At 53.2% G+C, this 19,413-nt stretch overlaps 1 protein-coding gene across 1 annotated transcript in view; it reads left to right on the forward strand.

Moving 5' to 3' along the window:
• pibf1 (progesterone immunomodulatory binding factor 1) overlaps positions 1 to 17,246 on the forward strand; it is a gene marked incomplete at both ends in the record, with an annotated part of 30,271 nt that extends 13,025 nt beyond the window's left edge. The window contains 7 exons of the mRNA XM_084463297.1: positions 77 to 227; positions 498 to 588; positions 685 to 787; positions 2,897 to 3,027; positions 9,605 to 9,689; positions 16,349 to 16,540; positions 17,193 to 17,246. Of these exons, the coding sequence (XP_084319423.1) occupies positions 77 to 227; positions 498 to 588; positions 685 to 787; positions 2,897 to 3,027; positions 9,605 to 9,689; positions 16,349 to 16,540; positions 17,193 to 17,246 (807 nt within the window). The remainder of the gene's footprint in view (positions 1 to 76; positions 228 to 497; positions 589 to 684; positions 788 to 2,896; positions 3,028 to 9,604; positions 9,690 to 16,348; positions 16,541 to 17,192) is intronic.
• Positions 17,247 to 19,413: the final 2,167 nt, after the last annotated feature.

Genomic DNA, 19,413 nt, shown 5'->3' on the forward strand with positions numbered 1-19,413 from the left:
TCAAGGAACAGAACGGGCCGAACTGTCCCTAACCCCGGACTAAAGGGAGCGTTCGTTTGTGGGATTCTCCCGGCAGGTTCTGACCAAAGAGTTCTACGGGCTTCAGACGACGTCGGAGACGCGGATCACGGAGCTCCAGGCGCAGAACTCGGAGCTCCAGGCCCGGCTGGAGACCTACGAGAGGCTGGAGCAGGAGCTGGATGAGGTCACCATGCAGGCGGCCGAGAGTAAGACCCCCCAGCGGCCCCCCGGCCGGCGGTCAGACCTGCACAGTATAGGGCTGTACGATTATGACAAAAGATAATAATTGCGATTATTCGCTTCAAAATGGTCATTGCGAGTAATAGCTTTAGCTCTGCACAGTTTGCATATGACCTGCTGGGCTTGAGCGACATCATCTTTTTCTTTAAATGCTAAATGACTAATGTAAATGTAATGTAATGGTGTTGACTTCCTGTTGACTTCCTGTTGACTTCCTGTTGACTTCCTGTTGACAGTTGAGAACGAGGACGAGGCGGAGCGGGTTCTGTTCTCCTACGGTTACGGCGCCAACGTCCCCACGACCGCCAAGAGGCGCCTGAAGCAGAGGTGAGCTCAGCGTCCCCCGGGGTGTCCCGCGTGCGTCCGCGGGCGCCAGACTCCTCCGTGGAGCTCAGTCATGTGACCGCTCTGTCGTTTCCGCAGCGTTCACCTGGCGCGCCGCGTCCTGCAGCTGGAGAAGCAGAACACCCAGCTGAAGAGAGACCAGGAGAGACACAGCGCCCACACCGGAGAGATCTCTGACCAGGTAAGCTGACCCCTGACCTTAACCCACACCGGAGAGATCTCTGACCAGGTACCCTGACCCCTGACCTTAACCCACACCGGACAGATCTCTGACCAGGTAAGCTGACCCCTGACCTTAACCCACACCGGAGAGATCTCTGACCAGGTAAGCTGACCTTAACCCAACCTAGACCCACCGAACCCAGGCCTACGCTGCCTCTCTCAATCCCTTCCTATTTGATCTCCTCATCAGAGGTCACGTAAAGGTCAGCTCTGTAACAAAACCGACCTGAGTGTGTCTGAAATGATTCAGAATCGATTCATGAATCCCAAAATTGATCTTTTATTTAATGAATGAATGAATAAATGAAGGTATGAATAGTTCATTCATTCAATGATTCATTCATTCATTTTTGAAAATCAGTATTGATACCCAGCCCTAGTATTGATGTGTTGCATAACTTGGCGGTCATGTAATTAAGGTCATGTAATTACAGCAAAAAAAAAAAAAAAAAAAGGTTTTAGTAACACTAACTGAATCGATATTGAATTGAATCGAATCGAATTGAATCGTGATAATCGATTCTGAACCTTGTGAATCGGAATCGAATCGATTCTTGAAATTCGACTCGATACCCAGCCCTAGTAGACTCCCATCTCCCAGGGTGCACCGCGCCTGCCAAACCCAACCGGATAGATGTTATTGTTTACCAAGCGCCGCTCTGCCTGCCCTGGCACCGGCGCAAAGACCGAAACCTCTGCCAGATCCTACCCAGAACGCACCGCAAGTCCGCACACGCCCTCCGTGCCTGCTGGTCGGCGCTCTGGGTTCTCAGGAACAGAGGGAGACCAGAGAGAGACCAGAGGGAGAGTCGGCGTCAGGCCCCATTAGAGCTGTAATGATACAGTTAGCAAGTCCTCCAGCTATCTCCTATTATCTCCCCAGTGTTTATGTCATCGCCGATGTTCTAGCAGTCGGCGGCTCGAACCTGACTCTCTCATATATCATTAAACTATTTAACTATTCTCTCTCTCTCTCTCAACTGGGAACTGGGAACAGCCCGGTAGCAGTGAGATAATTGCCCCTCCGTTTGAAGACGGGGGTAGTAGATAGCGAGGTGTCGTGCCTGAGATGTTGACCTTCTCCGAGGGTTTGATCTCCCTGTCAACGCGAACGCAACCTCGCGCACCGTGACCGTCACGCTCGGCTGTGGCACGACTCGCTGTTGTGTTTGGCGAGGGCGGGAGGGTTTGCGTGGCGTTCACGTTTCCCAGACCCGTGTTTTGATGCGTCTTCTCGACGGGGAGGGGGGCGGGGCGTGCGGACGCCCCTTCAGCCAATGGGGTTGGTGTTTACCTTCCAGCTCGGCCAACCCCAGCGGCCACGGCGGCGCGAGTGTGGGCGTCGGCCCCCGAGGAAACGAGACGGCCGTTCAGCGGTGACTGATGGGCACATGCCTCGTGATTCAGAGAGAGAGAGAGTTTTCTTTTCACAGGAAACGTTCGAGGGCGTCGCCGCTGGTTCCCACCTAGCCGCCCACACAGTCCGACCTGACCAGTTTACTATTGTCTATAAAGTCTTACAACACACACACACACACACATTCCTCCCTCTCCCTCTTTTATCTAGCTGCCTTCTCAAAGCCCAGGTGTCAATAGTGTGTACTAATAGCGTGTACTAATAGTGTGTACTAATATGTAACGTAGGAAGGCCAAAGCAATGACTGTTCATATCTCAAGGCCAGTGCTGTTACCTTGGTTATTGTAATCAGTATGATATCAATCTTATGGCTGTTAAACACAAGCCCATATCCATGTTACCGACATGTGCGTGTGCGTGTGTGCGTGTGTGCGTGCGTGTGTGCGTGCGTGTGTGCGTGTGTGCGTGCGTGCGTGTGCATGCGTGTGTGTGCGTGTGCGTGTTTGCGTGTGTGTGTGTGTGTTTGCGTGTGTGCATGCATGTGTGTGTGCATGTGTGTGTGTGTGCGTGCGTGTTTGCGTGTGTGTTTGCGTGTGTGTTTGCGTGTGTGCATGTATGTGTGTGTGCATGTGTGTGTGTGTGCGTGTGCGTGTGCGTGTGCGTGTGTGTGTGCGCGTGCGCGTGTGTGTGTGTGTGTGTGAACCCCCCCAGCTGGAGACAGCTAACCAGCTGCTACAGCAGACCCAGCAGCCCTACAGCTTCCTGATAGAGACGGTCCGCCAGCGAGACACGCACATCCTGGCACTCAAGAGACGCGTGGACCAGCTGGAGGACGATGTCAGGTACACACACACACACACAGCCTGGGACTCGCACACACACACACACAGCCTGGGACTCGCACACACACACACACACACACACACACACACACAGCCTGGGACTCGCACTTGGCCTACTGGCTCCAAACGCTGCTTCAAAAATGCTGTCAGCGGTGAGGTCATGAGGTCAGTTTGATTTAGTTGTCTTGATGGGGAGGAGCAGGGTTAACCCTCTAGGGAGGAGCAGGGTTAACCCTCTAGGGAGCAGGGTTAACCCTCTAGGGAGCAGGTTTAACCCTCTAGGGAGAAGAAGGTTTAACCCTCTAGGGAGCAGGTTTCACCCTCTAGGGAGAAGAAGGTTTAACCCTCTAGGGAGCAGGTTAACCCTCTAGGGAGGAGAAGGTTTAATCCTCTAGGGAGCAGGTTTAACCCTCTAGGGAGAAGAAGGTTTAACCCTCTAGGGAGCAGGTTTAACCCTCTAGCGAGGAGAAGGTTTAACCCTCTAGGGAGCAGGTTTAACCCTCTAGGGAGGAGAAGGTTTAACCCTCTAGGGAGGAGAAGGTTTAACCCTCTAGGGAGCAGGTTTAACCCTCTAGGGAGCAGGGTTAACCCTCTAGGGAGCAGGTTTAACCCTCTAGGGAGGAGAAGGTTTAACCCTCTAGGGAGGAGAAGGTTTAACCCTCTAGGGAGCAGGTTTAACCCTCTAGGGAGCAGGTTTAACCCTCTAGGGAGGAGAAGGTTTAACCCTCTAGGGAGGAGAAGGTTTAACCCTCTAGGGAGCAGGGTTAACCCTCTAGGGAGCAGGTTTAACCCTCTAGAGAGGAGAAGGTTTAACCCTCTAGGGAGGAGAAGGTTTAACCCTCTAGGGAGGAGAAGGTTTAACCCTCTAGGGAGCAGGTTTAACCCTCTAGGGAGCAGGTTTAACCCTCTAGGGAGAAGGTTTAACCCTCTAGGGAGGAGCAGGTTTAACCCTCTAGGGAGGAGAATGTTTAACCCTCTAGGGAGGAGAAGGTTTAACCCTCTAGGGAGAAGGTTTAACCCTCTAGGGAGCAGGTTTAACCCTCTAGGGAGGAGCAGGTTTAACCCTCTAGGGAGGAGAAGGTTTAACCCTCTAGGGAGCAGGTTTAACCCTCTAGGGAGCAGGTTTAACCCTCTAGGGAGCAGGTTTAACCCTCTAGGGAGCAGGTTTAACCCTCTAGGGAGAAGGTTTAACCCTCTAGGGAGAAGGTTTAACCCTCTAGGGAGCAGGTTTAACCCTCTAGGGAGCAGGTTTAACCCTCTAGGGAGGAGAAGGTTTAACCCTCTAGGGAGCAGGTTTAACCCTCTAGGGAGGAGAAGGTTTAACCCTCTAGGGAGGAGAAGGTTTAACCCTCTAGGGAGGAGAAGGTTTAACCCTCTAGGGAGCAGGTTTAACCCTCTAGGGAGGAGAAGGTTTAACCCTCTAGGGAGGAGCAGGTTTAACCCTCTAGGGAGCAGGTTTAACCCTCTAGGGAGCAGGTTTAACCCTCTAGGGAGGAGCAGGTTTAACCCTCTAGGGAGGAGAAGGTTTAACCCTCTAGGGAGGAGCAGGTTTAACCCTCTAGGGAGCAGGTTTAACCCTCTAGGGAGCAGGTTTAACCCTCTAGGGAGGAGAAGGTTTAACCCTCTAGGGAGCAGGGTTAACCCTCTAGGGAGCAGGTTTAACCCTCTAGGGAGCAGGTTTAACCCTCTAGGGAGGAGAAGGTTTAACCCTCTAGGGAGGAGCAGGTTTAACCCTCTAGGGAGAAGGTTTAACCCTCTAGGGAGGAGAAGGTTTAACACTCTAGGGAGCAGGTTTAACCCTCTAGGGAGGAGAAGGTTTAACCCTCTAGGGAGGAGCAGGTTTAACCCTCTAGGGAGCAGGTTTAACCCTCTAGGGAGAAGGTTTAACCCTCTAGGGAGGAGAAGGTTTAACCCTCTAGGGAGCAGGTTTAACCCTCTAGGGAGGAGAAGGTTTAACCCTCTAGGGAGCAGGTTTAACCCTCTAGGGAGAAGGTTTAACCCTCTAGGGAGGAGAAGGTTTAACCCTCTAGGGAGGAGAAGGTTTAACCCTCTAGGGAGCAGGTTTAACCCTCTAGGGAGCAGGTTTAACCCTCTAGGGAGGAGAAGGTTTAACCCTCTAGGGAGCAGGTTTAACCCTCTAGGGAGGAGAAGGTTTAACCCTCTAGGGAGAAGGTTTAACCCTCTAGGGAGGAGAAGGTTTAACCCTCTAGGGAGCAGGGTTAACCCTCTAGGGAGAAGGTTTAACCCTCTAGGGAGAAGGTTTAACCCTCTAGGGAGGAGCAGGTTTAACCCTCTAGGGAGCAGGTTTAACCCTCTAGGGAGCAGGTTTAACCCTCTAGGAGAAGGTTTAACCCTCTACGGAGCAGGTTTAACCCTCTAGGAGAAGGTTTAACCCTCTAGGGAGCAGGTTTAACCCTCTAGGGAGGAGAAGGTTTAACCCTCTAGGGAGGAGCAGGTTTAACCCTCTAGGGAGCAGGTTTAACCCTCTAGGGAGCAGGTTTAACCCTCTAGGGAGAAGGTTTAACCCTCTAGGGAGCAGGTTTAACCCTCTAGGGAGCAGGTTTAACCCTCTAGGGAGGAGAAGGTTTAACCCTCTAGGGAGGAGCAGGTTTAACCCTCTAGGGAGGAGCAGGTTTAACCCTCTAGGGAGGAGAAGGTTTAACCCTCTAGGGAGGAGAAGGTTTAACCCTCTAGGGAGCAGGTTTAACCCTCTAGGGAGCAGGGTTAACCCTCTAGGGAGCAGGTTTAACCCTCTAGGGAGCAGGTTTAACCCTCTAGGGAGAAGGTTTAACCCTCTAGGGAGCAGGTTTAACCCTCTAGGGAGCAGGTTTAACCCTCTAGGGAGAAGGTTTAACCCTCTAGGGAGAAGGTTTAACCCTCTAGGGAGGAGAAGGTTTAACCCTCTAGGGAGGAGCAGGTTTAACCCTCTAGGGAGCAGGTTTAACCCTCTAGGAGCAGGTTTAACCCTCTAGGAGAAGGTTTAACCCTCTAGGGAGGAGAAGGTTTAACCCTCTAGGGAGCAGGTTTAACCCTCTAGGGAGCAGGTTTAACCCTCTAGGGAGAAGGTTTAACCCTCTAGGGAGGAGCAGGTTTAACCCTCTAGGGAGGAGAAGGTTTAACCCTCTAGGGAGGAGCAGGTTTAACCCTCTAGGGAGCAGGTTTAACCCTCTAGGGAGCAGGTTTAACCCTCTAGGGAGGAGAAGGTTTAACCCTCTAGGGAGGAGAAGGTTTAACCCTCTAGGGAGGAGCAGGTTTAACCCTCTAGGGAGCAGGTTTAACCCTCTAGGGAGCAGGTTTAACCCTCTAGGGAGGAGAAGGTTTAACCCTCTAGGGAGGAGAAGGTTTAACCCTCTAGGGAGGAGAAGGTTTAACCCTCTAGGGAGAAGGTTTAACCCTCTAGGGAGGAGCAGGTTTAACCCTCTAGGGAGGAGAAGGTTTAACCCTCTAGGGAGCAGGTTTAACCCTCTAGGGAGCAGGGTTAACCCTCTAGGGAGGAGAAGGTTTAACCCTCTAGGGAGGAGAAGGTTTAACCCTCTAGGGAGCAGGTTTAACCCTCTAGGGAGGAGCAGGTTTAACCCTCTAGGGAGGAGAAGGTTTGACCCTCTAGGGAGGAGCAGGTTTAACTCTCTAGGGAGGAGAAGGTTTAACCCTCTAGGGAGAAGGTTTAACCCTCTAGGGAGCAGGTTTAACCCTCTAGGGAGCAGGTTTAACCCTCTAGGGAGGAGCAGGTTTAACCCTCTAGGGAGGAGAAGGTTTAACCCTCTAGGGAGGAGAAGGTTTAACCCTCTAGGGAGGAGAAGGTTTAACCCTCTAGGGAGAAGGTTTAACCCTCTAGGGAGGAGAAGGTTTAACCCTCTAGGGAGCAGGTTTAACCCTCTAGGGAGCAGGTTTAACCCTCTAGGGAGGAGAAGGTTTAACCCTCTAGGGAGGAGAAGGTTTAACCCTCTAGGGAGGAGCAGGTTTAACCCTCTAGGGAGGAGCAGGTTTAACCCTCTAGGGAGAAGGTTTAACCCTCTAGGGAGGAGAAGGTTTAACCCTCTAGGGAGGAGCAGGTTTAACCCTCTAGGGAGGAGAAGGTTTAACCCTCTAGGGAGGAGCAGGTTTAACCCTCTAGGGAGGAGCAGGTTTAACCCTCTAGGGAGCAGGTTTAACCCTCTAGGGAGGAGAAGGTTTAACCCTCTAGGGAGGAGCAGGTTTAACCCTCTAGGGAGGAGCAGGTTTAACCCTCTAGGGAGGAGCAGGTTTAACCCTCTAGGGAGGAGAAGGTTTAACCCTCTAGGGAGGAGAAGGTTTAACCCTCTAGGGAGGAGAAGGTTTAACCCTCTAGGGAGGAGAAGGTTTAACCCTCTAGGAAGGAGAAGGTTTAACCCTCTAGGGAGCAGGTTTAACCCTCTAGGGAGGAGAAGGTTTAACCCTCTAGGGAGCAGGTTTAACCCTCTAGGGAGGAGAAGGTTTAACCCTCTACGGGTGCTATCGGGAGCAGGTTAACCCTCTACGGGGGCTATCGGGAGCAGGTTAACCCTCTACGGGTGCTATCGGGAGCAGGTTAACCCTCTACGGGTGCTATCGGGAGCAGGTTAACCCTCTACGGGTGCTATCGGGAGCAGGTTAACCCTCTACGGGTGAGAGGTTCCATCGGGCCACACAAGTCAAATGCGCCTCAGTGTTCTCTGAGGTTTAAGGAGTGCGGACTACAAACACAGTTTCTCTCTCTCTGTCTCTCTCTCTTCTCTCTCTCTCTCTCTCTCTCTCTTCTCTCTCTCTCTCTTCTCTCTCTCTCTCTTCTCTCTCTCTCTCTCTCTCTCTCTCTCCTCTCTCTCTCTCTCCTCTCTCTCCATTCTTAGTTAAGTGGATAAGTGCAGATGCGTGTCTCTTTGTCTCCGTCTCGCCCTCTCATTGCCCTCGTTTTGGCATGAGATGCAGGTGAACGCGCGCGTGTGTGTGTGTGTGTGTGTCAGGCGTCCTCCATAGCTGGCCTAAATCTCAGCTCGTTCCTCCTACAGCCTCTCTAGTCTCAATATGCAAAGTGAGAGGAACAGGTTTGATCTTGCTGCCGAGCGCAGCGCTGCCACGGTCCCCGGGGCCACACTGGCGTGGGGCCAGGGAGGCTCGGCCTCACCAGACCAGCCTCTCAGCCTCTCTCCAGGGGAGGATCAGCCTCACCAGATCAGCCTCTCTCCAGGGGAGGCTCAGCCTCTGTCCAGCCAAGCAGGCAGGCAGAGCACTACTCCAGCCCCAGGCTTCGGACAGGGCCCGGGCTGCTGGGTGTGGGGTGCTGGGTGTGGGGTGCTGGGTGTGGGGTGCTGGGTGTTGAGTGCTGGGTGCTGGGTGCTGGGTGCTGGGTACTGGGTGCTGGGTGCTGGGTACTGGGTGTGGGGTGCTGGGTGCTGGGTACTGGGTGTGGGGTGCTGGGTACTGGGTGCTGGGTGTTGGGTGCTGGGTACTGGGTGTGGGGTGCTGGGTACTGGGTGTTGGGTACTGGGTGTTGGGTGCTGGGGTGTGGGGTGGGTGTTGGGTGTGGTGTGGGTACTGGGTGTTGGGTGCTGGGGTGTGGGGTGGGTGTTGGGTGTGGTGTGGGTGTGGGGTGTTGAGTGCTGGGTGTTGAGTGCTGGGTGTTGAGTGTTGGGTGTGGGGTACTGGGTGTGGGGTGTTGAGTGCTGGGTGTTGAGTGTTGGGTGTGGGGTACTGGGTGTTGGGTGTGGGGTGTTGAGTGCTGGGTGTTGAGTGTTGGGTGTGGGGTGCTGGGTGTGGGGTGTTGGGTGTTGAGTGTTGGGTGTGGGGTACTGGGTGTTGGGTGCTGGGGTGTGGGGTGGGTGTTGGGTGTGGTGTGGGTGCTGGGTGTTGGGTACTGGGTGTTGGGTGTGGGGTGTGGGGTACTGGGTGTTGGGTACTGGGGTGTGGGGTGGGTGTTGGGTGTGGTGTGGGTGTTGGGTGCTGGGTGTTGGGTGCTGGGTGTGGGGTGTTGAGTGCTGGGTGTTGAGTGTTGGGTGTGGGGTGCTGGGTGTGGGGTGTTGAGTGTTGGGTGGTGGGTGTTGGGTGTTGGGTGTGGTGTGGGTGCTGGGTGTTGAGTGTTGGGTGTTGGGTGTGGTGTGGGTGTTGAGTGTTGGGTGCTGGGTGTTGAGTGTGGGGTGTTGGGTGTGGTGCTGGGTGTTGAGTGCTGGGTGTTGGGTGTGGTGTGGGGTTTTGAGTGTGGTGTGGGTGTTGGGTGTTGAGTGTTGGGTGTGGTGTTGAGTGTGGGGTGTGGTGTGGGTGCTGTTTTATGCAGCGTGTCCGGGTTCATAATAGAGATTTGCGGGACACTGAAGCATGAGCTCACAATGTGTATTGATTTATCCCGGCTCGGTTGAGCTTGGGAAAAATCTATTGAGTAGTTTGATTGAAGTGTGTGTGTGTGTGTGTGTGTGTGTGTGTGTGTGTGTGTGTGTGTGTGTGTGTGTGTGTGTGTGTGTGTGTGTGTGTGTGTGTGTGTGTGTGTGTGTGTGTGTGTGTGTGTGTGTGTGTGTGTGTGTGTGTGTGTGTGTGTGTGTGTGTGTGTGTGTGTGTGTGTGCGTGCGTGCGTGCGTGTGTGTGTGTCCAGGTCTCTGAAGAAGGAGAGGACTGCCCTGCAGCAGGTGAAAAACAAAATGGCCGCCGACCTGGAGCGACTCCTCAATCACCAAGAGGTAGTGACCACGGCGAGGGGGGCGTCCGCCGAACGAGGGGAGAGAGGGATGAGGGAGGAGAGAGGGAGGGAGGAGAGAGGGAGAGAGGGAGGGAGGAGAGAGGGATGGAGAGGAGAGGAGAGAGCCGTCTTGTCTCTCTCTGGGCGTCGCCCTTCTAGTGTCTTACTCACCTTCCCGTGCAAACTTCGTCACGCTAGCCTGCTTCCTACACGCCTCCGCACACACGCACACACACACACACACACACACACACACACACACACCTGCTCTATTAGAAGTGCACTTTCCTGAGCGATGCTTAGCCACCAGCTTATAACCTGTCCCTCCAGAAAAACGCCATTATGCGATCGCATAATTCATTGCATAATCAGGCAAAAGGCGCAGATTATGCAAGGGTCACATCATTTTAGAAAGAGCGCATTTTAATTATATTTTAAGATAATCACTGAGCTCCGCGCAAAAAACTTGGAATATGCCGGGCTCGCTTGATTTCATACTTCCTGGGTCATCTCATTTCCTGCATTCTAGTGAATTGCACCAATTTATGTTTAATGCATCAAGTTCAAAGTCCTCTGCTATTCTCATCATGAACGAAGGAAATAAATAGCCAAAAAGAGTAGGCTAAAGCACAGCTGCATCGATTATATTAAGATCTAATCAATAAACATCAGATCATAGACATGGGCAAAATGTTTGGTCTGATAAACTTGGAAATAGCAAATGACCTGGATGACTGCAGAGACCAGACATCGGGGGTTGTTTATAAGTTCCTGCCTTTTAAGGCTGCCTTCAATCATGACGCCGGTCTATACCGTACCTGGTCTAGGCGCTCTCGCATAGGCTATGGTTTTGTTATTTCTCGTATCAGTAGTGTAGGCTATATGCAGTAGAGTGGTGTGTGCACGAAAATACAGGACAGTTTCTTGCATTTTTCGCATATTCTCACAATATTCGCAAGTTCCCACAACTTCAGAAAATCCCCGCATTTTCAGCGCATAAAATCACATAAAAACCCAGCATATTCCATTGCGTAATCAAGGATATATGCCCACGTTTTTTCTGGAGGGACCGTATAACTCAGCAGAGAAGAATTCGCCCGAGCACACGGACAGTTTGAGCCTTTTGTTATGACGCAAACAGACAGAACGCTTCGATGTGTTCGAACATCTTTATCAGAGTCAAGACTCTGTAATTATGTGTATTATGTTCTGCACCATAATGAAAGGCTTAACTGTCTTGTGTGTTCTAGAACATTCTTCCCTGGTGTTCTGCCATGTCCTGCTCCTGAGGGGACTCCAGATCAAAATCAAATCAAACTTTATTTGTACAGCGCGTTTCATACACAGAGGCAACACAATGCGCTTTACAGAGAACAAGGGAGGAGGGCATACGACCCACCCCTACATATTCCAGAGGGAAGCAAAAAAACTGTTTCACCCGGGGGCCAGATAAGTGAGCTGTTAAAATTCTTCGATGATGGAGCAAGCTCCTGTCCTCGCTGACGCGTAGAGGAACCGCCTTATTGCTCGTTATACCTCAGTAACTTTGCGTTTCTTCGTCGTCTCCAGTAGGGCTGGGTATCGATTCGAATTTCAAGAATCGATTCCGATTCACAAGGTTCAGAATCGATTATCACGATTCGATTCAATATCGATTCGGTTAGTGTTACTAAAACCTGTTTTTTTTGCTGTAACCTTAATTACATGACTGCCATGTTATGCAACACATCAATACTAGGGCTGGGTATCGATACTGATTTCCAAAAATGAATGAATCATTGAATGAATTCATTCATTTATTAATTCATTCATTAAATAAAAGATCGATTTTGGGATTCATGAATCGATTCTGAATCATTTGATTCAGAATCGATTCAGAATCAGTCTCCAGTGGAATAGCAGCTCTGCTATGAGTCAGACTGAGACAACAATAACAAAGTAAACATCACACACTACGGGCAGCGACGCTGAAACGCACACGCACAGATGAACGGCCGGGGCGTCCACCCGGGAAATTCTTCCCCTGCTCTCAACCCATCCTGTCGTCCTTCCCCCAAGGGCAGCCAGGGGGCAGCGTGCGTGAGCCGCGCCCAGGGACCGACGAGTGCTCCTGTCTGGCCTCGTCAGGGGACACGAATACTGGGAGAACGCGCATGGGGAGAACACGTAAACGAATAGAGGGAGAACATGGGAACGCCACACAGAAAGGCCTTCTTGCCGTGAGGCGACTTTAGTAAGTAGCGCTCCGCCGCGCCGCACGTGAGCGATTTGGGGATTCAGTGTGTTGCTCAAGGACACTTCGGCACACAGCCGACAGCTCAGATCGAACCGGGGACCTTTCAAACCCCAGCTGATCGCCCCAAGACAGACAGACGGTCTGACAGACAGACAGACAGACAGACAGACAGACAGACAGACAGACAGACAGACAGCTTAGACCAGACTCATAGCTACACTGAAGTCTGCTGCCTGATGACAGGATGTTTTAAGCAGGGTAGAGCAGGTGTTGGGGGTAGGGTAGAGCAGGTGTTGGGGGTAGGGTAGAGCAGGTGTTGGGGGTAGAGCAGATGTTGGGGGTAGGGTAGAGCAGGTGTTGGGGGTAGGGTAGAGCAGATGTTGGGGGTAGGGTAGAGCAGGTGTTGGGGGTAGGGTAGAGCAGATGTTGGGGGTAGGGTAGAGCAGGTGTTGGGGGTAGGGTAGATGTTGGGGGTAGGGTAGAGCAGATGTTGGGGGTAGGGTAGAGCAGGTGTTGGGGGTAGGGTAGAGCAGGTGTTGGGGGTAGGGTAGAGCAGGTGTTGGGGGTAGGGTAGAGCAGGTGTTGAGGGTAGGGTAGAGCAGGTGTTGGGGGTAGGGTAGAGCAGGTGTTGGGGGTAGGGTAGAGCAGATGTTGGGGGTAGGGTAGAGCAGGTGTTGGGGGTAGGGTAGAGCAGGTGTTGAGGGTAGGGTAGAGCAGGTGTTGGGGGTAGGGTAGAGCAGGTGTTGGGGGTAGGGTAGGGCAGATGTTGGGGGTAGGGTAGAGCAGATGTTGGGGGTAGGATAGAGCAGGTGTTGGGGGTAGGGTAGAGCAGATGTTGGGGGTAGGGTAGAGCAGGTGTTGGGGGTAGGGTAGATGTTGGGGGTAGGGTAGAGCAGATGTTGGGGGTAGGGTAGAGCAGGTGTTGGGGGTAGGGTAGAGCAGGTGTTGGGGGTAGGGTAGAGCAGGTGTTGGGGGTAGGGTAGAGCAGGTGTTGAGGGTAGGGTAGAGCAGGTGTTGGGGGTAGGGTAGAGCAGGTGTTGGGGGTAGGGTAGAGCAGATGTTGGGGGTAGGGTAGAGCAGGTGTTGGGGGTAGGGTAGAGCAGGTGTTGAGGGTAGGGTAGAGCAGGTGTTGGGGGTAGGGTAGAGCAGGTGTTGGGGGTAGGGTAGGGCAGATGTTGGGGGTAGGGTAGAGCAGATGTTGGGGGTAGGATAGAGCAGGTGTTGGGGGTAGGGTAGAGCAGGTGTTGGGGGTAGGGTAGAGCAGGTGTTGGGGGTAGGGTAGAGCAGGTGTTGGGGGTAGAGCAGGTGTTGGGGGTAGAGCAGGTGTTGGGGGTAGGGTAGAGCAGGTGTTGGGGGTAGAGCAGGTGTTGGGGGTAGGGTAGAGCAGGTGTTGGGGGTAGGGTAGAGCAGGTGTTGGGGGTAGGGTAGAGATGTTGAGGGTAGGGTAGAGCAGGTGTTGGGGGTAGGGTAGAGATGTTGAGGGTAGGGTAGGGCAGATGTTGGGGGTAGGGTAGAGCAGGTGTTGGGGGTAGGGTAGAGCAGGTGTTGGGGGTAGGGTAGAGCAGGTGTTGGGGGTAGGGTAGAGCAGATGTTGGGGGTAGGGTAGAGGAGATGGGGGTAGGGTAGAGCAGGTGTTGGGGGTAGGGTAGAGCAGGTGTTGGGGGTAGGGTAGAGCAGGTGTTGGGGGTAGAGCAGGTGTTGGGGGTAGAGCAGATGTTGGGGGTAGGGTAGAGCAGGTGTTGGGGGTAGGGTAGAGCAGGTGTTGGGGGTAGGGTAGAGCAGATGTTGGGGGTAGGGTAGAGCAGGTGTTGAGGGTAGGGTAGAGCAGGTGTTGGGGGTAGGGTAGAGCAGGTGTTGGGGGTAGGGTAGAGCAGATGTTGGGGGAAGGGTAGAGCAGGTGTTGGGGGTAGGGTAGAGCAGGTGTTGAGGGTAGGGTAGAGCAGATGTTGGGGGTAGGGTAGAGCAGGTGTTGGGGGTAGGGTAAAGCAGATGTTGGGGGTAGGGTAGAGCAGGTGTTGAGGGTAGGGTAGAGCAGATGTTGGGGGTAGGGTAGAGCAGATGTTGGGGGTAGAGCAGATGTTGAGGGTAGGGTAGAGATGTTGGGGGTAGGGTAGAGCAGGTGTTGGGGGTAGGGTAGAGCAGGTGTTGGGGGTAGAGCAGATGTTGGGGGTAGGGTAGAGATGTTGGGGGTAGGGTAGAGCAGGTGTTGGGGGTAGGGTAGAGCAGATATTGGGGGTAGGGTAGAGCAGGTGTTGAGGGAAGGGTAGAGCAGATGTAGGAGGAGGAATCACAACGCATAATGAGTCATGACAGGTACTCAAGTCTGGAGGTCTGTTGGACCAGCAGGTAAGACAGGTTCCTCTAGCTGCTCCCGACTCATCCTGTCCTCCACTCACTCTCACTCCGTTCTCACTCCATTTCCCCGACTCCATTTTCACCACCTCACCGCCTGCAGCCTCCTACATGACAGCTGCCGTCAGTCATGGCCGACCACACAGACACCGGGGGGAGACCCAAGATGGCACACCGCTGATGAAATGACCTGCTTTTTCCAGCCACAACATTCCCTAATCCCCACACCCTCAACCGCCACTGTGATTACTGACTTTGCCAGTCCTGTCAGTGAGTCAGTCAGTCAACCAGCCAGACAGACAGACAGACAGTCATTTGGTCAACCAGCCATATCATCAGATAGACAGCAGGGCTGTTAGGCATAATAGCCAGTCAGCTTTCCAAACAAGCCAGCTAGCCAGTCAGTTAGCCTACCAGCTATCCATCCAGCCAGCTAGCCAGTCAGTTAGCCTACCAGCTATCCATCCAGCCAGCTAGCCAGTCAGTTAGCCTACCAGCTATCCAGCCAGCTAGCCAGTCAGTTAGCCTACCAGCTATCCATCCATCTATCCAGCCAGCCAGCCAGCCAGCCAGTCAGTTAGCCTACCAGCTATCCATCCATCCAGCTAGCTAGCCAGTCAGTTAGCCTACCAGCTATCCATCCAGCCAGCTAGCCAGTCAGTTAGCCTACCAGCTATCCAGCCAGCTAGCCAGTCAGTTAGCCTATCAGCTATCCAGCCAGCCAGCTAGCCAGTCAGTTAGCCTACCAGCTATCTATCCATCCAGCCAGCTAGCCAGTCAGTTAGCCTACCAGCTATCCAGCCAGCTAGCCAGTCAGTTAGCCTACCAGCTATCCAGCCAGCCAGCTAGCCAGTCAGTTAGCCTACCAGCTATCCAGCCAGTCAGCTAGCCAGTCAGTTAGCCTACCAGCTATCCAGCCAGCTAGCCAGTCAGTTAGCCTACCAGCTATCTATCCATCCAGCCAGCTAGCCAGTCAGTTAGCCTACCAGCTATCCATCCAGCCAGCTAGCCAGTCAGTTAGCCTACCAGCTATCCATCCAGCCAGCTAGCCAGTCAGTTAGCCTACCAGCTATCCATCCAGCCAGCTAGCCAGTCAGTTAGCCTACCAGCTATCCATCCAGCCAGCCAGTCAGTCAGTCAGTCAGTCAGTCAGTCAGTCAGCCAGTCAGTCAGTCAGTCAGTCATGTAGCTCCCAGCTATCCATCCACCAGGTCAGTAAGCCCGGCGGTCAGCTGGCCGGCTGGTGTGTGAGATATGCCCCCCCGGCTGACAGCTGCTCCTCGGCCTGGCTGTCTGAGATGCCAGGGTCCTCCTCTCCTCCCTCCCATCTGACCGGCCGGGGGGCAAATAGAGATCTTGAAATGACCCAGAGTCCCCTCTGCCCCCGACCCCAGAACGGAGCAGGCGGGCAGCATGTTGTTTACAGGTGTCAACCCTGGTCTCTGACCTTGTCCTTCTCTCTCTCTCTCTCTCTCTCTCTCTTTTTCTTTCTCTCTCTCTCTTTCTTTCTTTCTTTCTTTCTCTCCCACCGTCTTTCACTCTTTCTCTCCCTTTCCCTCTCTCTCTCACTCTCTCTCTTTCTTTCTCTGCCACCGTCTTTCACTCTCTCTCCCCTTCCCTCTCTCTCTCTCTCTTTCTCTCTCCCACCGTCTTTCACTCTTTCTCTCCCCTTCCCTCTCTCTCTCTCTCTCTCTTTCTTTTTCTTTCTTTCCCACCGTCTTTCACTCTCTCTCTCTCTCCCCTTCCTTCCCTCTCTCTCTCTCTTTCTTTCTCTCCCACCATCTTTCACACTTTCTCTCCCCTTTCCCTCACTCTCTCTCTCTCTCTTTTTCTTTCTCTCTCTCTCTCTCTTTTTCTTTCTCTTCCACCATCTTTCACTCTTTCTCTCCCCTTCCCTCTCTCTCTCCGTCTCTCCCTCCACCTCCCCCTCCTGCTCACTCTCTCTCCTTCCCTCTCTCTCTCTCTCTCCCCGTCTCCCCCTCCATCTCCTCCTCCTGCTCTCTCTCTCCCTCTCTCTCTCTCTCCCTCCACCTCTCTCTCCATCTCTCCCTCCTGCTCTCTCTCTCCTCCAGGAGCTGTCTGTGATGAAGCAGGTCCTGATCAGCATGAGGTCCCAGGCTCCCTCTCTGCCGGACCCCACCGGTACCGGACCGGGCAAGGGGCCGGGCGGGGGGCCGGGCGCGGTCACACACCGGTCCAAACGCCTCGACAGGGTCGTGGAGGACGAGGTTCTGGCCGGACACAGACCCAAACCCACCGTGTTCGTGAGTGGTCCTGATCCAAACCACATACCCAAGAACTCACTATTTATTTATTTGATTCATTTTTAGTATTTATATTTAGGGGATTGTTGGGCGGATGAAAGTCATAACCTCTCGGTTCCCTATGACCCCTCCCCCTAACCTCTAGGTTCCCTCTGACCTCTCCCCCTAACCTCTAGGTTCCCTCTGACCCCTCCCCCTAACCTCTAGGTTCCCTCTGACCCCTCCCCCTAACCTCTAGGTTCCCTCTGACCCCTCCCCCTAACCTCTAGGTTCTCTCTGACCCCTCCCCCTAACCTCTAGGTTCCCTATGACCCCTCCCCCTAACCTCTAGGTTCCCTCTGACCCCTCCCCCTAACCTCTAGGTTACCTCTGACCCCTCCCCCTAACCTCTAGGTTCCCTCCCCCTAACCTCTAGTGCTCCTCCGCATTCAACAGCCTTTCGTCGTCACATAACTCATCAAAATAGCGCATTTTTGAGTAAACGAAGGAGAAATGCCCAAATGCAATATGATATTGTGCATCGTATATATTTTTATTTATATTATTTAGTTATTTTTTGACCGCCGGGGGCGGGGCCTTCTGTACTGTATGTTTCTCTGTTATGCACGTCTCTCCTGTTATATAAACATATGTTTGTGTCTCCCCCCTGCAGACGAATAAGGAGCCTTCTGAGTGGTCCAGAAAGGCCAAGCTCCCATCCAGATAGCCAATCAGAGCACCTGACGCTTGAGGTGGCGCCCCCAATGACCAATCACCTGTGTTTGACCTCCTCACGATGATTTGTATAGATTTGAAGATGCTACACTTGCATTATTTCTATGACCGAGTAACTTGTTTTGCTTCATATTTTATCTGTATCCTACAACCTTGTGAATCTCAACTTTTTATATATAAAAAAAAAGAGCTTGGAGCTTCATGTGGTCAATGTCTGCAAACCCCGCCTCGACCATTCCTAGTTCTTTTTCCTGTGAATCTTGCGTGGGTTGCGTGTGTGTGGTGTGTGTGGTGTGTGTGTGGTGTGTGTGTGCGTGTGCATTCTTCTAAACTGTCACCCATTTGCGCAACAGGCGACGGACTGTGAGACATCTTGGCCCTACGGTACTAGGCGTATAGAGCTCTACGCGTTTTGATATGTTCGACGCAAGATGGCTTTAAAAATAGAAATGGCCCGCATACCTTGATGTTCAAATGGTGTCATATTAATGTGAACGGCCAGACCTCAACGCTTTCTGGCCCCTGTGCTCTACTGTGGCCCTATAGGCCAAACTGACCAGCAAGACGCACTAGTCGAGGCCTCCTGTGTGTGTGTGTGTGTGTGTGTGTGTGTGTGTGTGTGAGAGAGAGAGAGAGTTGAATCGGTAACCGTCTGTCCCGCTGCTACGAAAGGGTTTTGTGGAGATGGAGCAATCCGGGAAGGTCTCATCAACTTGAAACTGGATCATGTGGAAGTCCAGTAGCCTCCTTCCCTCACTGATATATTCTTATTGCCTCGGACAGCGTGTGGGCGGTAGGAGGGGGGATGACCGGGGGACAGATTGACAGGCTTTGAAGGTGTCCCGGGGAGGCGGTCTCTCTTTATGCCCGGTGCCACGCCCCGCCTCTCCGCCCGGGATACAAAACAGTCTGGAGAGCCTGGAGAGAGAGACAAGTGCAGTTTGACACACCAGCCCCGGAGAAACGCGCAGCTCTCTCCTGACGTTAAAACCCGTCCGTCGGTCCTATGCGCGCGCTCCAACCGTGAGATCACCGAGATAAACCGGGAACCTTATCTTTCTTCTCGCACCGGCGGAGGTTGATGGCCGCGACGTTGATCACGATGAGCACCGGAACGGGACCGGGACACGACGAGACCTTCTACTCGCTGCTCAAACCGATGCTGTTGGACGGGTATCAACCGGAGGATTCGGTCGATCGGACGTTTACGAACGAATACATGCAGGTAGGAGGGTGGGGGGGGGTAGCCTAGTCTGGGATGACTGTCCCGGTGTGATTCGGTGAATGGGCGTGGTAGCCGTGGGGTGGAGTGGGGCGCACGGGCACGAAGGCCATTTGGGCATACGAGTTGATCTTAAGATGAGAATTAAAACATAGGCTACGTAAAAAACACGCCTTTATTCGTGATGGGGCACCGGGAGATCGCGCGCACCGGCCCCCTCCGGTAGCTCTACTCCCGTAGCCCCGCGGGAAGTCCCGGGATATCCACGCTCAGCTCGCATTCTTCATCGGTGGAGCTCGACTGTGGCCAGTTGCTCCCCTAGCAGTTGTCGGGTCTCCATGGTCTCCATTCCATCAACAACTGACTCCACGAACTTCCCAGCAACCCCCTTAATCAGAAAACTTGTGAAAGAGATATGACCGCGTAGATATGACCGCGGAACAGCTGGACGATCAGACGCTGGAAATAGACGCGGATCCTCCCCCGGTTGTCAGACGGGTCAGTCCAGGCGCGCTCCGGTGCGTCCGGGCTACTCTCCTAACCTAGATTGGTGGAATGCGCCTTTAATAGTGTTTTATATCAACCAGAGAGAAGATTATGGAGATCTCTCTCTCTCCTTCTCTCTCTCTCCCTCCCTCTCTCTCTCTCCCCCCCATGGTCGGTTGGGTATTTCACCTGCCCGTCGTGCGGTCTCTCCGCCGCGAGGAGCCGCACGGGAGGGCGCGAGCATGCAGCCTCGTTTTGCAGACACACCGGGAATGTTATGACGACTCGATAAATGTTTTACCGGTGAGCTGCGTTATCAAACACTCCGGTAAAACCGCCCGTCATAGTTCAATATGACAGTTGAGCGCGGTTAAACGGTCAGACCTTTGACCTTAGGCTGTCCACTGACTGTGGGTGTAGAGAGAGGCTGAAGTGATTACAGAATAGACGG

This window comes from Borostomias antarcticus, assembly GCF_949987555.1.
Source record: "Borostomias antarcticus genome assembly, contig: scaffold_199, whole genome shotgun sequence".
NCBI classification, from domain to species: Eukaryota; Metazoa; Chordata; class Actinopteri; order Stomiiformes; family Stomiidae; genus Borostomias; species Borostomias antarcticus.